The sequence below is a fragment of the Octopus bimaculoides genome, chromosome 2, assembly GCF_001194135.2.
Source record: "Octopus bimaculoides isolate UCB-OBI-ISO-001 chromosome 2, ASM119413v2, whole genome shotgun sequence".
NCBI lineage: Eukaryota > Metazoa > Mollusca > Cephalopoda > Octopoda > Octopodidae > Octopus > Octopus bimaculoides.
In genome coordinates this window covers 150,604,895-150,623,896 of record NC_068982.1, presented here as the reverse complement: position 1 = coordinate 150,623,896, position 19,002 = coordinate 150,604,895, and the positions used below count along the sequence as shown (strand labels likewise).

The 19,002-nt window shown below is 33.2% G+C and overlaps 1 protein-coding gene across 3 annotated transcripts in view; it reads left to right on the top strand.

Annotated features, from left to right (window-relative positions):
- The window catches only part of LOC106872129 (dynein axonemal heavy chain 5), a 183,710-nt gene that overhangs the window by 117,912 nt on the left and 46,796 nt on the right, over positions 1–19,002 (top strand). For all 3 annotated transcript variants that reach the window (XM_052965662.1, XM_052965663.1, XM_052965664.1), the window contains exons 62-72: positions 1,499–1,606; positions 2,664–2,803; positions 5,653–5,778; positions 6,786–6,989; positions 9,890–10,030; positions 11,251–11,507; positions 13,007–13,152; positions 14,178–14,373; positions 14,741–14,854; positions 15,588–15,659; positions 16,980–17,200. In XM_052965662.1, the coding sequence (XP_052821622.1) occupies positions 1,499–1,606; positions 2,664–2,803; positions 5,653–5,778; positions 6,786–6,989; positions 9,890–10,030; positions 11,251–11,507; positions 13,007–13,152; positions 14,178–14,373; positions 14,741–14,854; positions 15,588–15,659; positions 16,980–17,200 (1,725 nt within the window). The remainder of the gene's footprint in view (positions 1–1,498; positions 1,607–2,663; positions 2,804–5,652; positions 5,779–6,785; positions 6,990–9,889; positions 10,031–11,250; positions 11,508–13,006; positions 13,153–14,177; positions 14,374–14,740; positions 14,855–15,587; positions 15,660–16,979; positions 17,201–19,002) is intronic.

The window sequence follows — 19,002 nt, the reverse complement described above, 5'->3', positions numbered from 1 at the left end:
TGTGTGTGTGTGTGTGTGTGTGTGTGTGTGTGTGTGTGTGTTCAGACTGTCTTCACGGGCCATCCGGACTCCCACCTTTGCCGTGAACAGGAATCAACCTTCTCTCTTCACTTCTTTGCACCACATGGGCTCAGTTCACCTCCTTTCTTCATCTAACACCAACCCCACACCACTCCAAACACACACTAGCACTGACGACTTCCCAGCACACACACCACACACAATCTTCAATAGCATTACCACACATACCACTATATGAGCAACCACACATACTGTTTAACTCAGTACACACACCACACACCATCATGCACACCCCCATACCTACGCAAGCACATGATACATGAACACAGAAAATATATACTCCCACACCCACACTAAGCACATAATACCTGAACACAGGCTATATACACATGCAACATGCATTAACACACGCAACCTACATAGACAAAGATAACTTTCACCCACATATATACACCATACACATGCACACTGTTTAGTCACAGACATACACACACACACACACACTCACACATTTGCATACACCATGTGAAAAAGCACATATTAACTGCTACACACAACACACATGTTACACACGTCAGAGTCACTCACCCCTATTCACACACGCACACACTATTCTCATATACATGCACGTGCACCTTCTCTTGTTGGGATCACTAGCACTTTATCATCTGCCTTCCATTCAACCTTTTTTTTTTTCCTATCATTTGCCATGTTGGACCGCTGAAATCTACAAGATTTTTTTTCATTCTCTCTCTGTTTATTTTCTCTTATTCCTTTCTGTTGAAGAGTGTAAGCTCAAAATGTAAAAGACTTTTTCATTTTTCCCGGGCATCAAACTAATACACTTGCTTGTTGTTCATACACCTGTCTTTGTCTTTTGTTTTTCTATAAATTTTATTGTATATATCTTGTTAATTATATGGTTGTAATGTGAGCTTTGATGAGTGTATCGCAATAGCTCACAGTTCTATGTTCAAGTTCTAGCTTGGAAATTTGGTTGCTATAACAGTGACATACCATAAACACACCATATGAAAGCAAATCATTAACTTTGTATTTCTTGTCTTTGTCAGTAAGAATAGCTAATCCAACTAGAATCTAATCAAGATGAATACAGTTGGTATGATTTCATTGAAGCAACATTTTGTCTGTGGCCATGACACTAAACTTTTAACACCCTAGTTCACCTAGTTTTAAACATGAGTAAATCTCACCACAATAGGCAGCTTATGGTACCATTTTCAGTTCCCCTATGAGAAAAAACATCTACCATAGACTGATATCTTATGTAGGGAGAGATTATATCTAATTCACCCAACACTACAGAAAACACTTTTCAGACTTTAGGAAGGTGTATTTATTAGTTATATTAACTATTCTTTTACTGGTTCCAACCATTTCACTGTGATGATACTTTATAAATAAAAACTGTTTTGTTTCCATTTTATAATTTGACCTATTTTTTTCTGCCACATAGGAAAGCAATTTATTAGATCCTCTTCATCTGGATTGTATTAACAATTTCCTTGTTATTGAAGATTACACAACACTTTACTCCACTGAAGAACTTTCCACACTGCTCCAGGTTTGGTTTTTCTTATGGAAATTGATGGCAAATATTTGTTAATAAATCACTAAGTCCTGAATTTGCTCTGCATAAACATTTGTATTGAACTAGGAAGATATGTATCTTGTCAACAGATACCCCTGTAGCTCATCAACATATATTCCTATGTCTAATAAGAACAAACTAATGTTTCATTATCTCATACAAATATAATAATTACACTCACAGAAAATAGGCAGTATTTTGAGCATCGATCAAAAAGGAAGTCATGAAATATGTTTTGTAAATTTTTCCAAACTTCGTGGCAGTTTTCCTCATCTCTGACCAACATTTATGATCTTAATCAAAAGCATTCCAGCTATGATCATCCTGTCTTTCATATATCTATAACTACTTTGTCCATAAGTGCCATTTTTGATAGAGCAGGGTGTGATTTGAGGGAAACTTAGCTGCTGTTTCTAGCAGATACAATATAATATCTGTTGTAAAGTTATTAACTCATGACCATGTCGGCATGTGTTATCCACGTGATCTCACAAAAGTTGCAGAGAGAGAACAAGTATAAGAAATTTCTTTAAAGAGAATTCAGTTTTTTCACATTTTTGGTTCAAACCTTGCTAAGATCAGCTTTGTTTTTCAACTTTTCAGGGTTCATAAAATAAAGTACCAATCAAGTTCCAGAGTTGATTTAATTGTTTATCTCCTCCCACAAAATTTGTAGCATGTGCCTGTGTCAGAAATACAATCTATATAAATTTTACAATCAAATTAAACTTATCAATAGTTAACCCATAACAGAACATCAAATACAGTTGTATTTAGACAAGTCATTGGTGAAGATGTAAAATGTATTTATGAAATACAATAAAAAGAATGCAAGCATTTTGTAAAGCCTCAACCTACATGTTTTTGTCTATGACGCTTCCTTGTAAATTGTTTTTATAGTTCAGAATATCAACTTTATTTAACAATATATCCTTTTATTTGTTAAATGCATTTATTTTTTTAAGAACTTCACTCTCATCTCTATTTCTTCATTTGTATTTCAATCATTGTTGAATTTCATCTATTTTAGTCACTTGAACTGCAGTTGAAAAAAGACCATCTGGAGCGAGCAATCAAGCCAGTGACTTATTTCTGCAACAATGTGAAGAGAAACCTTCACATTCTTATCCATGTAACCCCCTCAAACCCTTTATTATCCAATATATACAGGTAAACTATTTGCATCTAATTAAGAGGATTACTAACATTAAGAGCTTTTGTAATAATCTGTATTGAAACCAAAACACTAGTGATTGTTGTTGTAGTCCTTGTTGCTGAATAGTCCTAGATGAAGAACAGCACCCATGATCTTTGAAAAATTTCCAAGACCAGCAAGAAGGAATTATGATTCATGAGTAGCTGCTAATCATGGTTTCAATCTCTAAAATAAACCCAACTTGAAGTCAATGGATGCTGATGGACCAGCCAGCATATAGAGCAACCTCCCAAATGCTGCTCTGTATACTGTATTCCAGTTGTATATGGCAGCAGCCCTTTGCTGGACAATACCTTAACCCTCAAGCAGTGACACTACACAAAGGTTTTAGTACAGAAGTAATGCATCAAAATATAAAGTCAAGTTCAGAACTAGAAAACCTGATATGAATACTTACACTAAAGTGGACTCTGCTAAAGGAATTCAAGGCACTATAATTTATTTCTATATAAAAATTCCCTTCACTCCTACCTCTCTACATAACAATTTTTATATGCTCTACATCATCATAATCATCATGTTGTTGTTGTCCCTACATGTCCACATAACAATTCAGTTAAGTCCAAATGTCTACAATAACTATTTTATTAATCTCTCCAGTGTCTGCATTACATATCTGTTAAGTCCTACCCATCTGCATTACAATTTTAGATTGAACCAACTAGGATATCATTATGTGGTTGTTTGACCTGCTAGAACTAATCAAATCTCCTCAAAATACATCTTACTGTCTTACAAATAAATTACCTATTCGTTAAAATAATCTGGGATATATCATGCTTGACAAAAGGTAAGGTGATCATGAATGGAATGTCTTTGATCATATTTCTGCTTAATCATTGTTGACTTCAGATTTAACAACAACAAATCTATTAAGTTTTTGACATCTACATTACAATTCTAAATCCTACATGTCTGAAAATAATTATGTTGTTAAATTCTACATGTTTACATTATATTTCATGTTTATTCCACATTTCTGATATTATTTACATGCAAATATATTTAAATAAAGAGCTTATTGTGTACTGTACTCCGATACACTACAATTTATCAGAAAAAGGTAAAAGAGATAAGAGAAAGCTTCATTAAGTCAAGTAAAGATAGACAGCAATGAATACCAAAAGTGCATATGTAGTACACAGAATAAAACAGAAAAATACAGAAAGGTGGTCAATAAAAGCCCTAAAGAGGAAAGAGTGCATAGGCACATCAGTGGTAGTATTAGTTAATTTCAGGAATCATAGAATTTTTGAAGGATGCCGTGTCTTCACAGCTAACAAATGACACGGAGTTTATTCCATGCTTCGACAATCCTGACATGGAAAAGTATTTCTGAAAGTTTTGGGTACTGCACTGTCTTTGGATTTTAAATGCATGTTCATGGGTGGTAGTGGTATTGAATTCAAAAAGGTGACCAAAGTTATTGTTGGAAAGATGGTAGTTAATCTTGTGGGTTTCTACCAAGTCAGTTACTGGACATAAAAACTTTAGTGTGGCAATGCCTAGAGAGGCAAGACATTCATGATTTGGCAAATTGACTGAAAGAGTGTATTTGTCTGGCTTCATCTCTCCTGATTGCTTCCAATTGATTGATATTCTGGACAACATAGTGTTCTAGACTGGAAATGCAAACTGTAAATGAGGATATTCCATAGCTGTATATAGCTTTAAATATATAGCCAGTGAGCAACTGATAAAGGTCTTATAAGTTATTCTAAGGCACTGTCAACCTTTTTTGACAAGCTTAGATATGTAATTTTAATATGGTTTCCTGTATTTCTATTATATTTACATTATCATATTTAAGTCCTATATTACTGTTAAATAGCTTATGTTTATCTTATATATCAAAATAAAATTAATTAATTTATTCAATTAATTTACAAACACAGTGATGGTTAAAATCTTTAGTTATTACCTCCATAGTGAACTCTACTATCCGTCATACCAAAAGATTTTAGCTGTTACTATGTTTGTAAATTAATTCAATAAATATATTTTATTTATTTAATTATGTAAGTTAAAATTTCTAGATACATGAGGCAGTCATAAATATGTTACATGTTTATTGTACAACCTCACTGTGGACAGTTAAATTGGGATCAACTGGTTACCATTGTTTCTGGTTTATTATACCTTCATCAACAATCAAATACCTTATATAGCCACTGCAAAATTCTGTTTTAAAGCTACTACTGTTATGTTTGTAACTAAATCAAGTAGACTGATTTGAATATTAGTTCTGTTATTGGTTTCAAATTTTGGGACAAGACCAGTAATGTTTTGGGGGTGGGGTCATGGTTAAATCAATTACATTAACCCCAGTGTTCAACTGGTACTTATTTTATCGAACCCAAATGGGATGAAAGGTAAAGTTTGCCTCAACAGAATTTGAACTCAGAACACAAATACAGATAAAATGCTGCTAAGTATTTTGCCTGGTGTGCTAATGATTCAGCCAGCTCACCACCTTAATATTAATATTAAAAAACAAAATCTTTATGATAATGTCTGTATCACTATAAGTCTTATGTTTTCGTTACTGTTAAGTGTTATATGTCTATATTACTGTTAAGTCCTACACATTTATACTACTTTCAGTCCTACACATCTACATTACTGCTGCCAAGGTTTACAAGTCTGCACTATTGAGTTTTGTTACCACATGTTGTATTACTTCTAGATCCTACATGTCTGTATTATTTTTAAATATTACATGTTTACGTACAAATCATAAATTTGGTATGTTTTTTTATTTTCTCTGTATGTTTTAATTATGTCTTCCATTGTTCTTGCTCAGAGAATACCCAGGAATCTTGAAAAGTTGCCAGATAAATTGGTTGCTTGAATGGTCAGAAGAGACCCTTGTTTCTATGACAACTCGTTACTTAAATGAATCTGGAATGTTCCAGGAGAACAATTTAAGGTAACACAATATTGATAAAGTAATATCATTTAACCCTTTTGTGTCTCTGAATGTTGCTTCTCTTGCTCACAAAAGGGAGATGTACCTAGTCATAGCCAGCGGTGAGTGTCAGGACATTTTTGTCCATACCAGCCACTAATGTTTGTATCACTTATTGCTGCTACTGTTCTTGTTGTCAGTAAGTGTTATTTCCTATTTGCTTCTATCTAGAAATCAAAGGAAATGACTACTATTCCATTCAAACTTTGCTTTTGTCACTTGAACATCAATGTTTTGAAACTGACCTATTTTCCATTACATTTTAGACAGATTCAGCACTGAGTTGCTAAAGCAGAAAAATCATCATAGCAAATATTTTGCTCATTGCCACAAATTTGCTTGTTAGGTGCCTAACCTTAACCACTTAAGCATGTCCCTTAGTGGCTGACAATATGTGCATCTCTGATAAAGAGCAAAAGTAGTGGGGGTGCATCATAACCTTGTGTTGTGAGGAATTCTTTAGGGTTTAAATAAATGTAACAAAGCAAAATTTGAATGAAATATTAGCCATTTTCCTTACTTTCTAGGGATAAGCAAATAGGAAATAACAGTTGCTACCCAAGGACAAAACTCATATTACACAGTTTTATTTATTTACTCATATATAATTTATATATAATGTATGTATATATGTTGTGTGTTTATGTGTATGTTTGTGTATGTGCCAACACTGAGGAAAAACTTGGTTTAGAGCAGGTTTGGAAGTTCTGATTTTAGTTACAAAAATTACCAACATAAAGTAACTGAAGAAGCAAATATCAGCTCACTACTTGATTTCTGGCTAATTAAACTTCACAAATGCTGACTATATACTCAGACATGACCAGATAAATGATTATACCTGTTGGGAAATGGCAGACACTTCCACATTAAAAACAAGATATGAATGGCATGTAACAGTTAGTGTTATTATGAAAGTCAAATGAAAACATTGACATTACACAATAATAATGATGATTTCATTTCAGGAACCGAATTATTAAATGCCTGACAAATATTCATAAATTCATGTTTAAAGAATATAACAAAGCACCTTGGACTGGAAACCTTGCCTCGCATACTGAAATTGTACAAGTAGAATCTTCAGATTGCAACACAGATCCAGTAAAAGTATTTAATGAAACTGTCTGTAATTTACCATATACTCAAAGACTACTTCTAGATCATATTGGGTAATTTTTCTTATAATTTATAGTTCTATTTTATGATTACTTGTTTGCATAACTTTGGTATATCAGTGGAGGCACCGTTATGATTGTATGATTTGTCCTCATCTTACTATCATGTTCTTTAATGTTTCCTGGAGGTCATTGAAGTCTAATTCTGTGTATTCTTTCATGCTGTGTATTATTTCTTCTTTTAGAAATACCAAATGGTTTCACTGCTAATCTCTCTTCATTCTGTACATTATAGATTATAGACATCTTGATTTCACAGAAGTCCTGCTCTACCCTATTTCATATTGTTATCTATGTCTTCTTTTGTTTACTTTGCTATATTCTACCATGAATTGTGTCTTGTAAGATGACCTTTGCAAAAAATATTGGATGATCTGGTGATAAGAGTAGCTCAGTTACTTCAGTTTCTGCTTTGTTGATGAGTGAATATATACCTCCAGGGAACCAATTGCTTGTAATATCTTTCAACAAAATTCATTTCAGGGTCTATGATATATATGCTGATAGCACCTCATTTCTACAGCTTTGGTTTCTCTTCACAGTTCTACTGTGATGACCCATTTTTCACCACTATTTAATATCTAACTGTTTTACAGTCACAGCTAACAGTATCATTAGTTACTGAGGAGTCACCAATGCATATGCCATCGCAGGTACAATACTATGTTCCTAACAGAATTATTTATGTCTCAACAACCCTGTCTTTCTATAAATGGGTATCACAATCTAATGCTGTAAGCACTACAATTTGCTGTGCAATTCCATTAGATTTCAATAAGTTCATATTTTAACAAATGTTTCTGGAATAGGATGCTAGCCTATTATAGATTGACAGATCTGGTACCTATTTTCCAATGAAATGATCAATGACAAAACTTGAACTTGCCTTTTGTGTCTGGGCTCATAGCATAATGTCAGCAACTGGATACCAACAATTTTGTTACCAGATTTTTTGTTGGAACACTCTGCCTTGAAAATAATAATCAAGAATTTAGTAAAATAACTTTGCCATTAATAAGCTGGTGTTTGAAACATGAAATTTTGATGAAGGGTTTTAATTCATATCAGTTTAAAACAGGAAGTTTGTATCATAGAACCTGGGACAATCTCAGGTGGGTTGGTATCAAAAGAGTTAAGGTACCAACTAATTGCTAAAATATGTTAAAACTACCAACGAAACACTAAGATATGTTACACTCATTAACTAAACACAAATAATTGTTACACTTACAGTGTAAACACTACACTAATATATTACACTTAACACTTAGATATTAATATATAGTGTGCCTACTCAACTAGACATTAATAAATATGCTACATTTGCCAAGGTTTAGGAATCAGCACCTCACATGTGAAATCTATGCCACCTCATCACAGCAATTTTTTTACATAACTGAAATTATATTTTGTTTGTAAAATAGTAGTAGACACAGGTGTGGCTGTGTAGGTATAAGTTTGCTTCCCAATCACAAGGTTTCAGGTTTAGTCCCACTGCACAGCATCTTGGGCAAGTGTCTTCTATGTCCCTTGGCTGACCAAAGCCTTGTGAGTGGATTTGGTGGACGGAAACTGAAAGAAGCCTGTTGTATTTATGTATATGTGTGTATGAGTGTTGGTGTTTCCTTGTCTTGACACTGCATGATAATTGTAAATGAGCATCACCATTCTTCATTTCCAATCTTCTGCAAAAACAATACCTGGTCATGGTGAAATATTTACCTTATTTCGAAATAGGTGAGGGTTTGGCAACAGGAAGGGCATCTAGTTGTAGAATATCTGCCTCTACAAATTTCATCTAACCCATGCAAGCATGGAAAGGTGGATGCTACAATAATGATGATATTACTGTTATTCTGTTATATCTTGAGCAATGCACTTAACTCTTTCTCTTGTTTGACTGAATGAAGAAAAATAGACTCTACTTCTTAAAACAGCTTAAAAAAAAGTAGTTTTTCTTTAATGATGTTTAGTTCAAGTCATCCCTAATCAAACAGGAGTATGGTATTCAAAAGCATTCTAGCTGTGACTTTTCCATCATTTTTTTTTTTTCCTCTAGATATTAATGTGTCCTAGAATAGCTTTCGAAAGAAATTTAGCCAAAGGTTTTAACAAGTTGAGCAACCACTTTGATGCTTTATCTTTGGCTTTTAAAACTTTTTTAAAAATTTAATGTACTTCATACTGACAACTATTTTGTTTTGATATGAAGCTCGAGATATATACTAGTGTATTTCATACAACATGGGTAATAAGGGTTGATAACAACTCTAAAATATTAACAGCGACTATTGTCTGTCTATGCAGAAAGAATACTTTTACTTTTGAAACAAAGTTAGAATCATAGTCATGATTCCAGAATTTAGTGTCACTACTGTCACCTCAGATTTTAGAGTCACTACTATCATTCCAGAGTTTAGAGCCCTTTTGTCACTCCACAGTTTATTACCAGGTCATTGTTACTTTGAATTAGTTGGGAACATTCTAAACACTATATATATGTTCATAATATAAATTGTTTAAAGAACACCAGATTGTCTTATAATTTCAAAATTTCTAATTTGTTCTTTTCTAATTTCTTTGAACTACAGCATAAGACCGAAAACAAGCTATTAAAATACATTCATATTTATTTTATGCGTAAAATAAAGAAATGTAGACATTTTAATGAAATAATTTCAATAATTTTGTTTTATATTTTCTTTTTCATTCAATCTTCAGTTTATATTTTTTACCCATAAAATTCCTTATAATTCACATATTAATATGAATTTATAGCAAACTTAACATTCCTTATAATTAAAATATTTTATGTTATATTATTTCCACTTGATTGAGCTTTGGTAAAATTACTTCAAATGAAACTAACTATATAAAAAATCACTTTTGCTTAGGCTACAACAAGAAGCATCTTCTTCCTCAACTAATCAAGCAAATTTCATATCTACAAAGACTTATGAACAGCTACTTCACTGCTTTCAATACCTCATTAATTTGAAAAATAATGAACGGAAAGAAAAAATGGCAAAAATTAAGTAAGTTAAAATGTAAATAAATGTTGCTGTTGTGGTTGTGCCACTGCTTGTTGTCGTTTTTAGTGTCTGTAGTCAACCCTGACTGAGCAGATCTTTGATATAAAACATTCTAGATATGATCATTTCATGTTTGCATCTTATCAGAGGATATGTAGTCAAATGCTTCTTTTTTGTAATGACAGGGTGTGAATTGAGCCAGATTTCAATTATATTTAAACTACATTGAGTGACCACAAAGAGACTCAATCTTATTTAAATGAGGTGCTGGAGATTCTAGTAAGAATCAAAATTTTTTTTTACCTCTAGTTACTAATCAAATACTTGCCATGATATGTTTTTATTCAGAGGCTAGACATCTTTACATACACACATATATCCTGCACACTCTCTCTCTCTCTCGTTCCCACTTCTGTCATTTTATCTCCCCTTTTATCAACTTGCTCTTTCCCCATCATGCCACTCATACTGCTTTTTATCTCCTTACCAATAGTCATTGTGTAGTTTTCTCTCTCTCTCTCCACACTCACACACATCTCACCCTCTATTTACTCTCTCCTCTGTCACCCTTTCATTCTCTTTCATCATTCCCTAATTCTTTCTATTTGCTGAGGATGAGACAATCCTCTGGTGCTTGAGAATGAATAGAGACAACATAAGGTAGAAAAGACTTTTTTAGTTTTGCCAGGAAGAAGGCTACCTCTTTAGTTCTAGTGTTTCAGTAAAATGCACCTAGTACACTCACTGAAGTGGCTGGCAAACAGAGACAGCATAAAGAGGACACTTTAGTTTTGCCAAGGATATATGAAATTGAGTGTTGTTGCCATAATGAAGTACACTTCATAAAATAGTTGATGATAGAAAAGGCATCCAGCCATAGGATACTTGCCAAAAGTAGAACATATGAGCAAGGCGTGATCCCCATCCCATTTACGAAGACATCAACTCCAAATAAGAAATAACAAGGTCTGTGACAACCTTTCTAACCCATCCCAACATACATGTGTGCACATGTACATTGTGTATGTGTGTGTGTGTGTGTGTGAGAGAGAGAGAGAGAGAGAGAGAGAGAAAGGATTGATTAAATGTTACATAATATTTTCCATAATTACTTTCATTGAATATATTCTTAAAATCCAAATCCATCAAATTAGCTGCTTATTATATGGTGTCTAATGTACATGTCATATAATCTTTCTACTTACTCTTTCATTATGAACTAGTAAAACAATTACGAAATTGAAAGACACCAGAGAAAGATTGCAAAATGTGACAAAAGATGTGAAGTTCAAAACAGCAGAATACAACACTGCTAAGCTTAAATCCGAGGAATATCTTGAAGTAATCATACACAAAGCAACCCAAGTTGAAAGCTTGAAGACACAAATTGGACAGAACTTAGCAATCAAAGCTATTCTAGACAACCACCAGTTTACCAACTTTCTTGACCAAGCAGACAATAAAGAACTCTTGACAAATGGTAATACAATCAGTCTCTTTTACATTAACAGTTATTTTTTATAAACTGTCAAACTGTGTATTTTTAGAGGAGATATTTGAAGTTGTCTTGTTTGCTTGTGTATTAATGTTGTAAATGAAAAAAAAAAAACTAGAAACCTCAATCTCAGCTTGCCATCAGCTTTTAGTGTTGTTGTGATGCAGTTAATGAATAATCAATGATTAACATCATTTGTGTTCAATTCATAAATCACACTGAATTAAATATAAATTTTCATTCTGTCCCCAGACACAATAAAACATTCTGGTTTACTTAACCAGGAATGTAATATATACATTTCTACAACAGTTGAATAAATAATAGCCTTTGAAAATTAATGGATAAAGACACATTTGGTCATTGCAACACGCTGATATATGATACCACAGTGATTCATAATTAGATAGAAATAACTTTTTGTGAGATTTAGCTACATAACTCAATGGAGAACTTTCAGCCATTATTAATACTGAAGATAGAATAACTGAGAATATATCACATAAAAATGCTCTCTTTTTAATTAGATTTCTAACCTTTTTATATACCATTGGCAAAAGGTTTCGTAACATTTTATTAACCATTTGGCAGGGAGATTTTGGCATCCCAACTGATGTGATCAGCTGAGCCATAATCACATAAGGTTATTGCATTTTATGGTAGCTGTGATCCAAAGCTGAGAAATATGAATGTGATGGTTCAAAACGCAGTCTCTGACACAAGCTATAATTTCATCCTCATCCTCATTGTTTAATGTCTGCCTTCCATGCTAGCATGGGTTGGATGATTTGACTGAGGACTGGCGAACCAGAAGGCTGCACCAGGCTCCAATCTGATCTGGCAGAGTTTCTACAGCTGGATGCCCTTCCTAACACCAACCACTTTGAGAGTGTAGTGGGTGCTTTTTACGTGCCACCAGCACTAGCATTTGTCAATATGCAATCTTTGGGAAGGAATGGATGTCTACAAAAATGGTAGTTGTCTGTCTAATCTATTGATAAACTCAGGTTAACCCTAATTGTTGTTGAGCTTCAGGTCAGACTTGCTCAAACATGCTTAAGCCTGATCTATTCAGATTTACTGGCAGTTTATAAGAATGAAAAGTTTGAAATGAAAGAAAAATATTAAAAGTTATGGTGAATGAATAACTAATTTTTTTCTCTGCACTTGCAATATTTCAACTACCAATTGTTTCACCAAATCTATATCTTAAGTTTTCCCATGTATTGTCTGTGATATATAAGAATATTAACACTGTGAACAACTTAATGATTGTGTAATTTTGAGTGTGCTTGTTCTACTATGAATCCACTCACAAATAAAAATTCACTTTATTCAAGCTGTTAATAACTTTAAGAAAAGCTTGAATGTTACACAAACTAGTTTCTTTCACTGTTCCTATATATTATTTAGTTGTGGTCATATCAAGTTTTACAAATAAGTGATTTTAGTATTTTATTTTCCTAAATAAATTTACTATCAAGATGACTATGATTCCTATGATGAAGAATTTCATAGATTAATGGCAGAAAACCTGGAGAAGAAAGAAAACCAGATTGAAGAAGATCTGGCTAAAGCAAAAAAACAAATCCCCTACAAAGAGAAATGTGTTGAGCTATCTAAAGAAAAGGTTAGATCATTTTCTTTTTTTTATTTATTTATGTTGTTATTACACAACACTAATAATATGACTGTCTGTATATGTGTAGAAGTGCATGTAAGTCAATTTATTCACACTTTCAGCCTTATGACTTTTTTTTCCTTGTAACTCTTCAAATCTGAATCACAAAATAAACTATCTTATGTTCAATACAGATTTTAATGCATCTGCAGATAAACACTTCTTGTGGATAAACATTTCCCAATATTTTTATTTTATTCTTTTATTTTTTTTTTTTTTTGTTTCAGTCATTTGACTGTGGCTATGCTGGAGCGATCAATCTTCCAATAAATTTTTCTATAAATGTGCTATAAATTCTGTAAAACTATTTAGTTTGCTTGAGATTATTATAGATTATGTAATAAAATGTAGTGCAGACAAAAAACAATACGTAGATGATTTCCCTGCTAGAAATAACAGCCAATTCACCTTCAGACAACACCTTTGTGTTTAAAAAACAAGGAAGTGAAAATTGGATTATGTAAACCTAATTAGACTTTTAATAGTGCATGAATATTGTTTGACCATTGTCATTTGACAGTAATGTATCATGATCATCATTGTGTACATTTAATGTCTATTTTCCATGCTGGCATGGGTTGAACAGCTTGATAGGAACTGGCAAGATCAGGGTCCATACAAGGTTCCATAGTCTGTATTGGCTCGGTTTCTACAGTTGAATGCCCTTCCTAATGTCAACCACTTTACAGAGAATACTGGGGTTTTTTACATGGTACCATTACCAGTGCTTCTTACGTGGCACCAGCACCAGTGATTTTTATGTGGCACCATCATTCACTCCATTGCGTTTTATGTGGTACCATCAATTCTGCGGTAATGATCTATATAGTATAAAAATATGCTCCTTATTGATATTTAGGGCTAAACAGCAAAAACCAAATCATAGATTCAGTTTATCTCTTTGACATTTATTTCAATAGAAGATATTAATTGTAAGTATATAACAATTTTAATTTTTTCCCTTCAATTTGTAGATATATTTTTGGAAAAGTAAAATAGACAGAAATTGTATAGAAAGCATCAGAGGCTTTGCTAATCCACCTAATTTGGTTGTTCATGTAATAAACATTGTTCTGATAATGACTGGCAAGCTAAATCCCTTGACTTACTTCAATATATCTGTGGAAGATCAAGAAATTCGGTTAATATCATCAGGTCATTATAAAAACAGTAAGTGTTAACTTTTTATTTTAAGAATTCTGTAAAGCTGTAATGTTAATTTTAGGTTTTTAAACATCATTTAGCATACAGTATTATGTAGTGTTATCATTTTTAAAATCAAATATCTTAGTACCTGATTTTTGTACATTTAGGTATGTCACATGTATGTACAGCAAAAGACTTTAATGTGATCATATAACAACACAATGATTTAGTAATAATGTGAAATTATAGAATTATTTGCAATATTTATGTATTTCTAACATTTTAAATGACTACCAAATACACAAATAACAGTTTTCTAATTATTACATCCTCCACATATTTTGTTGTAAACAACCAAAGCAAATCAATATCTTTTCTTAAAATCCAATAGAATTCCAGATCTCATGGAAAGCTGTTCAACATATTCTAAGTGAATCAAAGAAGTTTATCAACCTGATACACAATTTTTCATTTGAGCAAGGATTAAAACCATCAGTTATACAAGGTAAAAATAAATCTATTTCAACTTTTTTCATTGTTTCATTAGTCTTGGTTGTTTAGACATAAGTTTACTCCTTATGATAAACTGTTTTGAGAATATTCCAGCAATAAACACTTCAATATCATTTCTTGTTCAAGCAGAAACTATATGTATGAATAATATATATGACTAATTAATACTAACATTGGCATGAGGCCACACATTTTAGGGATGTATATTTCACTAAATTGAATCCAATACTAGGATTGGATTTAAGAATAAGAAGCAAGGTCAGCCATTGCAGAAACTGAACTCACACTGTGAAAAGATTTGATTAAATAACAAAAAGCATTCTGTCCAGTGCATTACCAATTCTTCAATTAATTGCTCTAATGCTATTTGATAATAATTCAAGTTTTTAAATATCTAATTTTGTTAAATTTAAATCCACTTTGAAAATGTAATTAGAGACCAGCTAGTAATTGCATTTAATTAAAATTCAGATACAAAATTGAGAATGAAAATAACCGATTCATATAATTATTGAAAAATCTTCATTGATAATTACAGTAGCTTCTGAAAATAGCTTTTTCTATTCTGCTTCCTTTAGACAACAAATTGTCGTAAATTCCTTCTTTCATTTATCAATAAAAAGAAATTGCACAACATTAAATAGCTTCTTATTTAAAATGTTCAATTTTTTTATTCCATTTCTACACTACTCACTCCGTTTTTTCTTTATTTGACTTCATTTTAGCAATATCATCATATCTCTCACCTCAAGAAATACAAATTAACTTACAATCAATCCAGACTGCTGTACAGTCAGGTATGGAGTGCAGTTTCTTCAGTTTTAGTCTACTTATCATATCTGTATATAAACGTCTTTAAATAAAAATTAATATGTGAAGGAGAAAAATTTAATTAAATTTCTCAATATTAGCTTCGATAACTAAATATTAGTATTGGATAACTTAACAATTCTACAATTCTTTAAATTGTCTTTTTCTTAATTCTTAGTTAATCCCATCAGACCATCTTATGATTTAAAAAATAACTTTACGTTACAAGTGAGATATAAAAGTTATAAGTCATTGAAATCTGTTTAGCATTCAGTTTTATCATTCAACATGTTATTATATAGCAACTTTAGCATAGTTCACTTCACCAGTGGCTATACTAGACATTAAGCAATAGGTGCAGAAATGACAAAATCACAGTTGTTGGTAAAAGATTATAATATAGGTTCTACAAATGTTGGAGAACCATTCAAAGAAACAGTATTCAGTTTCCTTGGATTCAAGGCAATGATCAGTCCATGTGATAGTTAATAGAAGAGTTTAGTGTGAAGAATCCAATATGTCATCTGAGAGTGAGAAAAAGAGAGAAGTAGTCTTGTCACTTTGGTTGCAAAGCAACAACATTTTCTTTTTATTCTTTAATATCAATTGGTGAGCAAAAAATGTTGGGTTCTTGACACTTTGCAGCAATTGAATTTATCAAACTCTTATATGAACTCTTATTTCTACTGCACATTTATCATTCTCAAATGATAAAACAGATCTGCAGTTTTAATTTAACCCTCACTAAATATCTGAGTTTAGCAGTTTATAATTGGACTACTCTTATATGAGATGTTTGATTGACTGCATTATTCCAGGAATGTCCTTAAGGAATTTGTTCGCTTTTTGACATGTCTTAATACTTTTTTTTCTGTGAAAGTTCATGAGAAGATTGTAACTCAACAATACATGCTTTTAAGACATTCATCAGTTTTACCAAGTACTCTCTGTTTTTGAGTTGTATGTCTTTACTAAGCTCACAGGACATTGCCATAAACTATGTACTGTTCAATAAGTAACTCACTACCATAATGACTGGTCAACTGTGATTCAACTAACTTAGCTCCTCTACCATTCCATAATATCTGTTTGAAAAGTCAAAATTACTAAGGGCTAACCCCAAATTAAAACAATCTACTCTATTACTTAGGTCTGACCCCAACACTAAAATCTGTTTTATTACTTACTAACCATTAATACATTACTGCTCTATTTTAGACTATAAAATCACAGGGATGTAATCTCAAGTTCTTATTGATTTTTCACCGTTGTAACATTAACAGTTTTTTTCTCTTTTATCTCCATAGATACCTCTGTTCAGCATGTCTGTAAAGTTCTACCAGGTAATGGTATCACTGTGGCAGAAGCTAAACATGCTAGTAAAGATGTTGCTATTCTATTGCAATATGTCCTATCTTTAGTTGTTTACTCAACATTCTGCAAGGAACTACAAGAACTGAATGAAACTATTAAAGAACTTGAAGAACAGATCTTCAGAAATAGCAAACAGAACTCAACACCTGACAATGTAAGCTGGTATCAATTTGTTTTTGCACTAGACATCAGAGAAAGTTTAATCAAACTGAAACTACTCCAATATATTACTGGTACATTATATATGCAAATTAATATTGCTTTCTTTGACTTGCTATTAGGCCAGTTTTTCTTGGGTGGATGTGTAAAATAAATTAAACTCTTTTCACCCATTTTATCATTACTACAATGAGTTTTTCTCTTCTTAGTTTGGAAGTTTTATGCCCCTCCATCTAAGCTCAATCATGTCTCCTCTACTTATCACACCTTCTGTATCCCACCACCGAAGTTCCTTGTTAACCTCTTTCCCAATCCTTCCTTCCTGGAATATCCACACTCTGGAATTCTCATCTCACTAACACATTTTCTCCAGATGTTGACTTATAAATTACTCAAACTCAATGTCATCTACATCAGTCTTACCAGTGTCAGAGAGTCTGTGAAGACACTTATATACAACCTCTTTCTCCTAAGCCATAAAAAACAAATTAGTTCCTATATATTACTACTACTTATTCTATTGACTCTAAAGCTCGTTCCATCATCAGCAGTTCAAGAACACCACAGCAGTTTCAAAGTATATTTGAAAATCAAGAGATAAAGGAAAGACCACATGGACGGCGATGTGGAAACTGGAGATTAACGAATGGTTAATAAGGGCTGTACAGGCCCTATACAGAGAGGCGTTAGTAAGGTTAGAATTGGCAATGAGTATAGTGAAGAATTCTGGGTAGAAGTAAGGGTCCACCAAGGTTCAGCCCTCAGTCCCCTTTCATTCATCATAGGCAATAACAGAGCAATTCAAGATGGGTTGCCCCTGGAAGCTCCTCTATGCTGATGACCTGGCCCTCATAGCAGAATCACTACCGGAACTAGAAAAGAAAATGCGGGTGTGGAAGCAAAGTTTAGAATCAAAAGGCCTGAGAGTCAATGTAGCAAAGACCAAAGTTCTAGTAAGTAGGAAAGCGAACACATCACACACACACACCCTCAGGTAGGTGACCCTGCTCAATCTGTAGAAAAGGTGTAGGTAGAAACTCCATAAGATGTACCCAGTGTAAGCTCTGGACACATAAGAGGTGCAACAACATCAAAGGAAGATTAACCAAGAAGATAGCTATCGTGTGCATCAGATGCACAGAGGCAATAAACACCACAGATGCTCAGAAAACAGTCTCCATCACACTCCAGGGGAAGAAACTAGAAGTAGTTGATAGCTTCTGCTACCTAGGTGACCAATTTAGTAGTGGGGGTGGATGCTCAGAAAGTGTTACTACTAGAATAAGAATAGCCTGGGCAAAGTTTAGAAAGCTTCTACTCCTATTGGTGACAAAGGTCCTCTCGCTCAGAGTGAAAGATAGATTGTACAATGCATGTGTGCGAACTGCCATGCTTAACGGCAGTAAAACAAGGGCTGTGACTGTGGAGGACATGCGTAGGCTCGAAAGAAATGAAACTAGCATGTTCCGCTGGATGTGTAATGTCAGTGTGCACACACGACAGAGTGTAAGCGCCCTGAGAGAAATATTGGACATAAGAAACATCAGCTGTGGCATGCAAGAGAGACGTTTGTGCTGGTATGGTCATGTACTACGAATGGTTGAGGAGAGATGTGTGAAGAAATGCCACTCCCAAACAGTTGAAGAAATCCGGGGTAGAGGTAGACCCAGGAAGACATGAGATGAGGTGGTCAAGCCTGACCTTCGAACGTTGGGCCTCACAGAGGCAATGACAAAAGACCGAGACCTCTGGATATATGCTGTGACTGTGAAGACCTGGCAAATAAAGTGAGTTCAC